Source organism: Camarhynchus parvulus, chromosome 7 (genome assembly GCF_901933205.1).
Source record: "Camarhynchus parvulus chromosome 7, STF_HiC, whole genome shotgun sequence".
NCBI classification, from domain to species: domain Eukaryota; kingdom Metazoa; phylum Chordata; class Aves; order Passeriformes; family Thraupidae; genus Camarhynchus; species Camarhynchus parvulus.
The window spans coordinates 36,920,649-36,933,425 of NC_044577.1; the positions used below are offsets into that span (position 1 = coordinate 36,920,649).

The window sequence follows — 12,777 nt, forward strand, 5'->3', positions numbered from 1 at the left end:
GGATTGCTCCCCAGGGTGAGGAGAAATAAAGTGTTCGGGATAAAACCATGTCTGACTGACAGGAGTGTGGTCTGGAGCCACGGGAGCATGGAATGATGGAATGGTTTGGGTTGGAAGGGATCTTCAGGATCATCTTAGCTCCCTTTTGCACACAGACTTTGTGTGTTGAATCTGTGTGTGTTGGAATTCCCAGGGATTCTAATTCCCAGAGCAGCTGGGGCTGCCCCTGGATCCCTGCAAGTGTCCAAGGCCAGGCTGGACAGGGCTTGGGATAATGGAAGGTGTCCCCACCCGTGGGTTGGAATTAGATGGGCTTTAATAATCTTCCAACCCAGATAATCCTGGGGTTCTGTGGTATTTTCATGGATTCATAAAGGGTTTTTGTGATTGGTACCTTTAGGACACATTTTGTGTCTTCCATTTCAGGAAATTCTGGGGTTTTTTTTTCTCTCTAACTAAAATGGGTTTTTATGAAAAAATTACCTCAGCATCCTCCCAGGGAACAATTCCCAGTTCCCAATGTCCCATCCATCCCTGCCCTCTGGCAGTGGGAGCCATTCCCTGGCTCCTGTCCCTCCATCCCTTGTCCCCAGTCCCTCTGCAGCTCTCCTGGAGCCCCTTCAGGCCCTGCCAGGGGCTCTGAGCTCTGCCTGGAGCCTTCCCTTCTCCAGGGGAACATTCCCAGCTCCCTGGCCACGACTGCCAGAACATTCTGGAGCACTCCAAGCCATCACCACTTTAATCAGGGACCAGCCTTGTGCCGGTGCTGGGGAAATGTTAGTGCCAGAAATAGCTGCTGCTGCTGCTGCTGTTCCCAGGGAGCTGGAGGTGCTGGAGCTGCAGCCCCACGCAGTCTGTGCTGCTCTGGAGCCCTCCCAACGGGCTGTGCACTTCCCAGTCTGCCAGCTGAACTGCCATGGAGAGTGTAGGGGGACAGGGAGAGCCTGGGAGCTGAAACCCCCCTGGGTTTGGGGGCTGAGCCCCGTTGGTGTCCCCATTTTCTGGCTGATTGCAGATCTCAGCCATCTGTTGTGGTGTTGTGAGAGGGTCCCCAGGATGAGGTGAGAGATGAGAATTTGACTCCATGTTCTCAGAAGGCTGATATGATATGATATTATATGATATATATAATTTACATTATATATTATATTATATTATATTATATTATATTATATTATATTATATTATATTATATTATATTATATTATATTATATTATATTATATTATATTATATTATATTATATTATATTATATTATATTATATTATATTATATTATATTATATTATATTATATATTACATTATATTATATTATATTACATTATATTACATCATATCATATCATATTATATTATATTACATTATATTATATTACATTATATTACATTATATTACATTACATTACATTGTATTATAATCATATGCTATACTAAAACTATACTAAACTATAGAGAAAGGATACATCAGAAAGCTAGAAAAGAATGAATAATAAAAACCCGTGACTGACCAGAGTCCTGCCACAGCTGGACTGGGATTGGTCATTAATTAATGACAATTCACATGGAACCAATCAAAAATGGACCTGTTGGTGAGCAACCTCCAGATCACGTTCCAAAAGCAATCAGGTAATTATTGTTTGCATTTATTTTTTGAGGCTTCTCAGCTTTCTCAGGAGAAAAATCCTGGGCAAAGAAGATTTTTCAGAAAATATCATGGTAACAATCTGTCACCGTTGCAGATGTGAACATCAGAATATCCCATTTAGCAGTTATCCTATTTATCCCATTTATGCCATTTATCAGTTTCTCTTAGCTAAATGGGATGAACCAGCTGATATCCCTGTGTTTGGGGTGAAGCTGTGGCTGCCCCTGCATCCCTGGAATCATCCCAGGCCAGGCTGCATGGGGCTTGGAGCAGCCTGGGATGGTGTCCCTGCCCATGGCAGGGGTGGGATGAATCCTGATTTCTGATCCTTGATTTATCCTCTGACCCAGACCATCCCAAGATTCCATCATTTCTCCTGCACTCCTGGGAGAGGAGAGGTTGCTGTGGGAATCCTTTATCCTGCAGCAGCAAATCCTCCCTCAGTCCTACAAGAGCAGAGGGCGAGAGTTGTTTGTCTCTACATCAAGTCCTAATCAGGCTTTAGCCTTCCCTTTGTGGGCCTTAAATTGCAGTTCTGAATTAGCTCAGTTATCAGAAATTCATCAGACTTTGCTGATTTTAAGTGGTATTTTGGAGGTTTTACAGGTAAACTGCAGGTTTAAGCAAATTATCCCCTCAAGTGCACAGGGAGGAGGCCCTGGCTCAGCTCTGAGGGTTTTAACCTGCAGGGCAGGAGCTCTTCCTAAGGAAAAAGGTAAAAACCTGACAAAAAGAAGGATATTTGTGCCTTTTGGCCAGGAATTCCTGCTGGAGGTGCCTCTTCCTCCCAATGCCAGGACACAGAGATGCCCTTTTCGTGGCTGTTGGGACCCCGTGCTGTGAGTTGCTGTAATTCCCCATTAATTCCCTCTTTCCCCAGTGATGAGGATGAACTTTTCCCCATTGGGAAGGATAGCCAGTGTGTCCCTGTGTCCAGCTAACTGCATTCCAACGGCTGAAGGTGACATTTCTGGCATTCCTTTGGAGAGGGAAAGAGCCAGGGAGCCTTTGGGTGCCAGAATTGCTTCTGAGGCCTCTCCCAGGGCAGGGGGAAGCTGTTGAAAGCTGATTAATGATCCGTGATTTCCCAGGCAGCGGCCAACCTCGGGGATCAAATGGGATAAATAACAGGGCTGGGATTCTTTTCAAGGCAATTTATGATGAGCTCTAGAAAACAGCCAGCTCCATCTGGGCCCTTTGGAAATTTGGAAGTAATTGGAGGATTATTAGAGGGTGGAATTAGTCGAAGCATTTATTTACGGCTTCTTTTTTTTTTTGGCCTCCATCTGCCCCCTCATTAATCTGGGAATGCAGCAATGAGCTGGGTTGACAGCGAGTCACAGAATCGTGGAATGGCTTGGATTGGAAGGGAAATTAAGGATCATCCTTAATTGGATGGTTGGGACACCTTCCACCATCCCAGGTTGCTCCAAGTGGCCTTGGGCACTTTTAGGGATGGGGCAGCCACAGCTCCTCTGGGTTCCCCACATGCACAAAAAGTATTCCCTGGTTTTGAAGCGATGGAGAATTGGTTTATTGGATATTTTGGGGTATTGATACTGGAACTGCTCAGGTGGTATTTGTGTGCAGACAGAGCTTTGCTGGCTCCCAGAGCCCTTGGTGAGGGGGGCTGAGCGGGGAGCAGGGAACAAAACGCTCCAAAGCCTTTTCCTTTGACAAACACTGCCTAATTCCATAATAAATAATTCCACTGCAGGCAGCCTGTGTGCCCCCAAGCTGGAGCTGGGAATTTATCCTGCAAATGGATATGAATTGTGGGGAGAACTTGGGAAGATGGAGCAGGCCTGTGGTCGGGGTGGAGGCCTCAGAGCAGCGCAGGCCGCGGGTCCTGCTGAGGGGAAACTCCTGAGGGGGAAAAACTCAAAAAATGAAAACCCTTCCAGGCCAACAGCAGGAATGGAAAACTGGGAGCCAGGAGGCAGGGATATCCATAAGCAAAATTCATGGAAAATAATCCTGGGGTGGTTATCAGAAGGGCTGGCAGAGGTGGGGAACATGCAACTGATCCTGCTCTGTCTGTGGGAAAATGTGGAAATGCTCATGGATTTGGGGTTGGATGGAGCCCCTCTGCTCTGGGAGAGCTGGGAATGTTCCCCTGGAGAAGGGAAGGCTCCAGGCAGAGCTCAGAGCCCCTGGCAGGGCCTGAAGGGGCTCCAGGAGAGCTGCAGAGGGACTGGGGACAAGGCATGGAGGGACAGGAGCCAGGGAATGGCTCCCAGTGCCAGAGGGCAGGCATGGATGGGACATTGGGAATTGGGAATTCCTGGCTGGGCTGGGATTCCCAGAGCAGCTGTGGCTGCCCCTGGATCCCTGGCAGTGCCCAAGGCCAGGCTGGAGCAGCCTGGGACAGTGGGAGGTGTCCCTGCCATAGCAGGGATGGGATGAGATGGGGTGGGATAGGATGGGATGGGATGGTTTTGTTTTTACGATCCCTTCCCACCCAAACAATTGTGGAGTTCTGTTGTTGCTGGAATACAAGTGTGGAACAGCAGAGCAACAGTGAGAGCTCAGAGCTGGGGCTGAGACGTTGCTGAGAGAACAGAACACAAAGGAAAAGCTGGAAAACGCAGCAGAGCTGGAAGAAAAGCTGGGAATTGATTTCTCATCCTGGCCATGGTAGCACCTCTCAGCACTGTCTGCTGGCTGACACGTATTCTCAAGAACGTTGGGAATGTTGGCTGCTGCTCTTCACCCTGAGAGGCTCTTAAATAATTTGTGCCCTTGGGTTTGTTGGGAAGGAGATAAATGGATCTGAAACACAAATGGTATTCCTGCAGATATTTTCCCCTCCAGTGAGCTGGTGTGGGAATGAGACAGAATCTGTGGCTGATTTTCCTGAGTTTCTGCTGATGAATTTATCCATGGGTACAGAATGGATGATAGTGGGTACAGAATTCCTTCTTGGAAAGCTTGTTGGGAGAGGCAGGACCATGGGGCAGGAGGTGGAAATAGCCCTTGGGACATTGCCATGGGATTGCCTGGGGTGGGAATGGGGATGCACATGGGACAGGGGGTGGGAATGCCAGTGCAGATGAGAATGGGGTTTGGGATTGGAATGGGAATTTGGATGGGGATGGGAATGGGAATGTGGATGGATCTGGGTCTGGAGATGTGGGTGCAGAAGGGGATGGGAATGTGGATGCTGACAGGGGTGTCAGTGCAGATTGGGATGGGAATTTGGATGGGAATTTGGATGGGAATGTGAGTGTGGATGGATCTCTGTCTGGAGATGTAGATGCAGTAGGGGATGAGGATGTGGATGGGATGAGAATGCTGACAGGGATGGGAATGCAGATGGGACTGGAGATGTGGATACAGACAGGGATGGGGATGGGAATGCAGATGCTGATAGGGGTGTGGATGCAGATTGGGATGGGAATTTGGATGGGGATGGGAATTTGGATGGATATGTGTCTGGAGATGTGGATGGTATGGGAATGCTGACAGGGATGGGAATGCAGATGTGGATATGGAAATAGGTGTGAATGGGAATTGAGATGGGGATGGGAATGCAGATGGGACTGGAGATGTGGATGCAGATTGGGATGGGAATGCAGATGCTGATAGGGGTGTGGATGCAGATTGGGATGGGAATTTGGATGGGGATGGGGATGGATCTGTGTCTGGAGATGTGGATGCAGACAGGGATGAGGATGTGGATGCAGATGCAGAAGGGGATGAAAGCAGAAGTGCAGATGTGGATATGGATGCAGATGTGGATGGGGATACAGATGTGGATGCAGATTCAGATGCGGAATGCCACATTCAATCCCTAAGGAGGTCCCAGTCAGGGTCAGGGCTGAGGCTCAGGAGGGGAAGCTCTGGGATCTGCTGATGAAGCTGCTCCTGAGCAGCTGCAGAGCGAGGGGCACAGCTGGAAGAGGAACTCACTCAAATTGCCATTTCTCTCAGAATTGCAGGTTTTTCCTAAACCCTTCAGGAACAGGATTGCTTCCACTCCATAAGCAGGAGCACCTGGGGTCTGGGTGAAGATTCACTGGGAAGTGCCAAATATGTCCTGGGTGAGGCTGTGGGGTGGCTCTGGCTGTGCTCCTGCAGATGTGAGGCCTCCCTGGCAGGGAGAGCAGCATTCAGTGCTAAAACCCCTGGATTCATATATTCCTCCCGAGAGATAAAGTGAGAAACAGTTTTATCTCGTGATCAGCAGCAAGACCAGCACTGGTCTAATCAGCAGTAGCATGAGGTGGGATAAACTGGAATTTTCCGGGCCGTGTGTCACATTCCATCCCACTCCCCCCGCTGCAGCCCCGCTGTTGTTTTTCCTGTGCCTTCCCAAGTCCCCTTCCTTTTCTCCTGGCTCCTGGTGTGCCAGGCAGGGGATGTGTTTGCAGAGGTGGATGGAGCTTCCTGAAATCCAAATGTCACATTTCCTCTTGGCTGCGTGAGGAGCAAATGGCAGCGTAAATCTATTTGCAGATTTCTACAGAGAGTGGTTAAAAATAATAATAATAATGATAATGATGAAAAAAAGCTGGATTTCTTCCGGAAGCCTCCAGCAATCCATGAGAATCATGTCCCTCTGATTCCCAGGGGGCACCAGGGTGGCCATGTCTGGTGCTTGAGGGGACTTTTCTCCACGGTGGGAGGAAGAGGAAGGGCAGTGTTGTGCCTCTTAGTCATGGATTTCATTCCCTGTTAATCTGTTGGAGCTGGATCCCAGCCTGGCAGCGATGGGTGTGGGAGCAGATTGCTGGTGAGGCCTTTGAGGAGGAATAAATGTATTTTGTAGGACTTGCTGATGGGTTGGAATGGGCTGATGAGGGGCTGGTTTTGTGTGTGTTCATGGATATGAGGGAAATATGGAATGACTTAGGAATATTTCAGGGTCTGGCAAGTCCTATTTGCCCTTACAGCTCCTGCTGCTTCAGTCCCAGGTTTCTCAGGTAGCCCTGATGCCCCTTTGGCAGCAGCACCTTCAGAAAGGGTCTGTAAATGTAGGTGGGAATTCCTCAGTTCTGCCCCTTCTGCTGGTGTTGGCTCCTGTCCCCTTGGGAATGGTGATTTAACAGCTGTAGAATCCTAAAATCATGGAATCCTTAGGGTTGGAAAAGACCTTTAAAGCCATCAAGTCCAACCATCAGGCCACTGGCCCAGGTCCCCAGGTACCACATCAACAGGGCTTTGAAATCCCTCCTGGGGTGGGGACTCCATCTCTGCCTTGAACAACCCTTTCCATGAAGGAATTTTCCCTAATATCCAACTAAACCTCCCCTGGTACATCATTTCCTCCAAACAAGGGCAGCCCAATCCTTTTCTTTTTTTTTTTTAATACATTTAAACCCATAAAATCAATTTCATGGAACTGCTGAAGGATTTCTGTGCATCCCCAATTTCCCGGGACTGCTGGAAGCTTTTCCTCCCTTCTCCTTGCAGGGATGACGTGCCAAGCCAGGACATCCTACACCGAGGACGAGGTGCTCTGGGGCCACCGCTTCTTCCCAGTGATCTCCTTGGAGGAAGGGTTCTTCAAGGTGGATTATTCCCAGTTCCACGCCACCTTCGAGGTGCCCACCCCTCCCTACAGCGTGAAGGAGCAGGAGGAGATGCTCCTCATGTCCTCGCCCCTGATCCCGCCCGCCGTCAGCAACAGCAAGGAGAGGAACAACTCCGTGGAGTGCCTGGATGGGCTCGACGAGGTGGGCACAAAGCTGCCCTCAAAACTGCAGAAAATCACCGGGAGGGACGACTTCCCAAAAAAACTGCTCAGGATGAGCTCCACCACCTCGGAGAAGGCCTACAGCATGGGCGACCTGCCCATGAAACTCCAGCGCATCAGCTCGGTGCCCGGCAACTCCGAGGAGAAACTGGGCTCTAAGACCACGAAGATGATGTCGGATCCCATGAGCCAGTCGGTGGCAGAGCTGCCCCCCAAGCTGCAGAAGCTCTCGGGGGGTGGCGGCAGGATGGAGGGCAACCTCCCGCCCAAACTGCGCAAAATGAATTCCGACCGCTTCACATAACACGGCTGGGACTGCCAGGAGGGCAGCGGGGGCTGCCGGGGGCTCGGGGCCGCCCAGGGGCCGGGGTGGGCTCGGGGGAGCCGGGGTGGGCTCGGTGCTCCAGGAGCTGGGAGCGTCCCGTGGGGTTCCGAGCGAGGGCCGCGTCCTCGGCGCGTCCGGTCCCAGCGCATGCAATAACCGTGTGCAATCTCTGCATCTAGTCCGTGGCATGACCTCTCCTGTATTTATACTCTGTACCCCCAAAAACACCCAGAGGGGCCTCCCTGCCCCTGCATTCCCCAGGGAATAGGGACAACATGGAGTGGGGAACGTGCAGGGGAAGCTGAACTTGAGTTGAAAGCGTTTGGGGTTTGTTTTTTCCCTGCCGTGGGTCGTGATTTGCTCACCCAAGTTGTTTGCTGCATGTGGGTTTTTTTCCTCCAAGGAGGTGTTTTGGTTCACCTTTCACATCAAATCTGCTCGCCTTAAATCCACTGCTGGTTTCTAGTTTGCTTTCAGGTTGTTTTTTGTTTTGTTTTTTGGGGGTGTGTTCCCTGTGTCAAAGTCACCAGGAAAAATACTGGGGGGGAAAAAAATTAAAAATCTGTATTTCATCAGGCTTTGTTTAGAAAAGAAACTTGTGTTCTTAAGCCTGGGGCAAAATGATAAATAAATGACTCGGGTTCACACTTTAGGTATAATTAGTAACATTTTTATAAAATCTTTGTGATTTATATGTGGAAGAAAATCAGCAGGATGTTCTTGATTTCTCTGGTTGCTGAAACAGCCAACCGTGAAAAAGGCTGAATGTACCCGTGGTGCCAAGCAGGCTCTTCTCTTGGAAGAACTGCACCCTAAAAGCAGAGTCCCAATTCCCCCATTCCCTCTGGGCCTGGATTTCCCTGCCAGGCAGGGCAGGGTGCTCCCAAGCCTCGTTCCTCGCTGCTTTTTGTGGTGGAAGTGCTGTCTGACCTTGTTCTGAGCTGCAGGTCACCCTGGGGGCTCCAGAGTGAGCCAAACCTTGGATGAATGTTGAAGTGCTGGGGTTGATTCCTCTCTGGCTGTATTTGGGTTTCCTTTGCCCACGTGGATCAAGGCAGGGTGGGCTCTGTGATGAGGCCTGGAGGTGGTGGAGCACCTCCCCAAAATCCAGAGGGTTGAGGTGCCCGTGGACCCCTGGGCTGTGTTTGCGGCCTTCCTTCCCAGAGGCTGCTTGGGGGAGGTTTGGGATAGATGGAGGGATGGGTGGGACAGGCACCCCACCTGGAGCAGGGCTCTGAGTGCCATCCCGTGGGTGAAACCCTTGGAATCACATCCAGGTGCTCCAGGGTGGGGCAGAGGAACATCCCTGGATGGGCACCTCTGGCTCTCCCTGCAGCCATGCCAGCATTGCTGGATAATTAATGACAGAGCTGATGGGTTTTGAGGAAAAAATTGGGATTTTATAGATGCTGGCATGGAAGGAGGACTTGGAAGCTCAGCAATGCTGGAGCTGGCTCAGCCACCAGTGTCCCTGGAAGTGTCAATGTGTGACTGTCACTGTATTCCTGAGGATGCTGCACAATTCCCAGAGCTCCTTCCCATGGTGTATCCTGATCTTACTCTTATTCTTTTCTTCTTCTATTCTAATTCTATTGGTTTTCCTTATTCTAGTTTGTTTCTTCTTCTTCTTCTTCTTCTTCTTTTTCTTCTTCTTCTTCTTCTTTCTTCTTCTTCTTCTTCTTCTTCTTCTTCTTCTTCTTCTTCTTCTTCTTCTTCTTCCTTATTCTATTCTATTCTATTCTATTCTTCTATTCTATTCTATTCTATTCTATTCTATTCTATTCTATTCATTATTTTTCTTTATTCTATTATTATTCTTAACCCATTACTATTCCATCCTTTATTCTGTTCTTACTCTATTTTTTATTCCTATTCCATTCTAATTCTGTCCTTTTTTATTCTATTTTCTATCCTACTTTGTTTTATTCTAATCTCTTACTCTATTCTATTTCCTATTCTTATTTTTGATCTATTTTTATTCTTATTCTCTTCTTAATAGATTCTATTTCTTATTCTTATTCTTGAGCTAGTCTTGTTCTAGTCTATATTAACTCTAATTCTATTTTGATTTCTAATTCTAATTCTAATTCTGTTCTATTTTCTCTATTCTATTCTATTCTATTCTATTCTATTCTATTCTATTCTATTCTATTCTATTCTATTCTATTCATTTTCTCTTTTCCATATCCTATCCCATCCTATCCCATTTTATTCCATTGTATTTCCTGACTCTGGCACAGTAGCCCAGGTGCAATTTGGGGTCCCCCAGAGATTTCTCCACAAACTGAATGGAAAACATTCCAGGGAGAAGAGCTAGAGTTGGGAAAAACCCTCCAAAAACCCCCTGGAAGTGGGACAAAAACTGGAAAAGGAGCCTCTCTTAATGCAATAAAAACATCAAGTTGGGATCAACTGGAAAATTCTGATTTTTAAATGAAAATGTGCCAAAAAAAGCAAATATTAAGGGAATTAGTGCAGTGGTAAAACCCAGTCTGGGTGCTGGGGGGCCTGGGGTTGTTGGATTTTTAATGCATCGCTGCTGGATGCAGAATTCCCGAGGTTTGTGGCTGGGATTGAGGTACAAGCACAGCCACCTGTCCATATTTATTTATTTATTTTAGGAACTTCCTCGTGTTCATATTTCATTTTTATGGTGTGCTCACTTTATTTTAATTTATTTATGAACATCTGAACCCAGCCCTTGCTTCTGCTCATTAAAAAGAACTGTAATTAACAGTGATTGATTGATTGATTGATTGATTGATTGATTGATTGATTGATTGATTGCACAGCCGGTCTGTGTTCTCTCCTGCTGAATTCCCGCTTGGATTCTCCTGGAAATTGTAAATATTTCAATTAAAATTAAAGAAATAAAAGAAATAAAAGCGTTTTTGGGCATGCAGTGTCTCCCTGGATAAATGTTCAAGTCTGGTTTGAGTTCTACAGTAAAACCAAGTCTTGGATGAAGGCTGCAGAGCTCGGCTTTATCTCCAGCTTTGTTAAACTGGCCCAAACTGGGGTGGTTTTAAGGTGTTTGTCACTTGTCCCCCCCTTTTGTCACTTTAATAAAATTACAAATAATAATATCTTCCATTTCCTCCTCTCACCTTTGGGGCGGGTTAAAAATCAAAGTCTTTGCTCTAAAAAGCAGCAAAAATTAAAAATTGGGTTGGATTGAGCTGCGTTTTGAGGTCTTTAAATTCCTTTGGGAAAAGCCTTTCCCTGTCCATGGAAAAGTGGGAAATTTCCTTGGGATCTTCCACATCCAGCCCCAGGAGTCACCCGGAGCTGGCAGATCCCAACCAGAAATTCCTCTGGGCTTTTCAGGGAAATTCAGGGCCAAAGTTGGGGTTTGAGGGGAAATTTCAGTGCTGAGCACCAGCACTTGGGGAGCAAAATAATAATAATAAAAATAAAAAGATTAAAATATGAAATATAAATATAAATATAAAGCAATACTGTATAAATACAAATATATTTTGTTAATAATACTTAAATAATATAGCATATAATATCTATATATAGTAGTAATAAGACACTAATAAAAATTAACAACAAAACAACAACAACAATAATGATAATATATATTTAGGTATATTAGTAAATATAATAAATATCTAATAAAATAGATAAAAATATTAAATGAATAAATATATAATAAAAATATAAAGAAGATATACAAAATAATATATAATAGTATATAATAAATCTATAATATATTATAATAAATATGTAATAAAATATATTAGGAAAGTATTATTAATAGAATTTACTATCTATAATATATAGTATATATTATATATGAAATTATATCTTTATTATATTATGAAATTATTATTATTATTATTATTATTATTATTATTATTATTATTATTATTATTATTATTATTATTATTATTAAAATATATTTGTAAATTCATAATGAAACACATAAGGAAATATATAAGGAAATATAGAGAATACATAAAATATCTATAATAATATATATAATGAATAATAAGTAATAAATATATAGGAAAAATAAATTTATGAGCCCATATTAAAAAATAGGTATTAAAATATATTAGTGAATATATAACGAAATAAAATAATACATACATAACAAAATATAAATAAGAAAATATATTGAAGAATATATGAAGTAAAATGTATTACAAATATGAAAAATATAAAATAGACTGTATTAATAAATTAATTAAAATATATAATTAAATATATAATGAAACATAGTTAAATATTTAATAAAATATAGATAATGTATAAAATATCCATAATTATAGATATAATAAATGTATATGTAATAAATATACAGGAAAATATATAATATACTGTATAAATTAATATATAATAAAATATTTTAATGTGTAATAAAAGAAATAGAAAATATAAATAAAGATATGAAATAGCTTAATATATTTTTATTTTTAAATATATACTGATTAATACATTATATATAAAATATAAATACTATAAATATAGGTATATTTATATTTGGTATTATATATTCTTTATTATGTAATTTATGGAAATTTATATATAATATTATAATTATATATAATTGTAATTATAGTTGGAGCCTGGAGAAAAGGAGGATCTAGAAGGGAAGGATACCTTGGGAATCTTCTGAAAACTTCCCGCCCTTTTGTTTTCCCTTCACTTTTCCTCCCACTTGTTGATTTTCCCCTCAGAGCAAAAACACAGAACTCACAGGGATATTATTGACTTGGCAGGGAAAATGGAAACTGACTCTGCTGCCACGGAATTTCCCTGGGAATACTTGGGAAGAGATCAGGGGCTGGACCATGTCCAGAGAAGGGAACAGAGCCGGGCAGGGGCTGGAGAATCCCTGAGGGAGGCGGGAAGGGAATGGAGAATCCCTGAGGGAGCCGGGAAGGGAATGGAGAATCCCCGAGGGAGCCGGGCAGGGGCTGGAGAATCCCTGAGGGAGCCGGGCAGGGAATGGAGAATCCCCGAGGGAGCCGGGCAGGGAATGGAGAATCCCTGAGGGAGCCGGGCAGGGAATGGAGAATCCCTGAGGGAGCCGGGGCGGTAACCCTGAGGGAGCCGGGCAGGGAATGGAGAATCCCTGAGGGAGCCGGGCAGGGGCTGG

The 12,777-nt window shown here is 44.8% G+C and overlaps 1 protein-coding gene across 1 annotated transcript in view; it reads left to right on the forward strand.

The window, feature by feature from the left end:
• The window catches only part of KCNJ3 (potassium inwardly rectifying channel subfamily J member 3), a 31,343-nt gene extending 23,690 nt beyond the window's left edge, over positions 1–7,653 (forward strand). Inside the window, exon 3 of the mRNA XM_030952392.1 lies at positions 7,060–7,653. Within this exon, the coding sequence (XP_030808252.1) occupies positions 7,060–7,646 (587 nt within the window). The 3' untranslated portion in view covers positions 7,647–7,653. The remainder of the gene's footprint in view (positions 1–7,059) is intronic.
• The last annotated feature ends 5,124 nt before the right edge of the window (positions 7,654–12,777 follow it).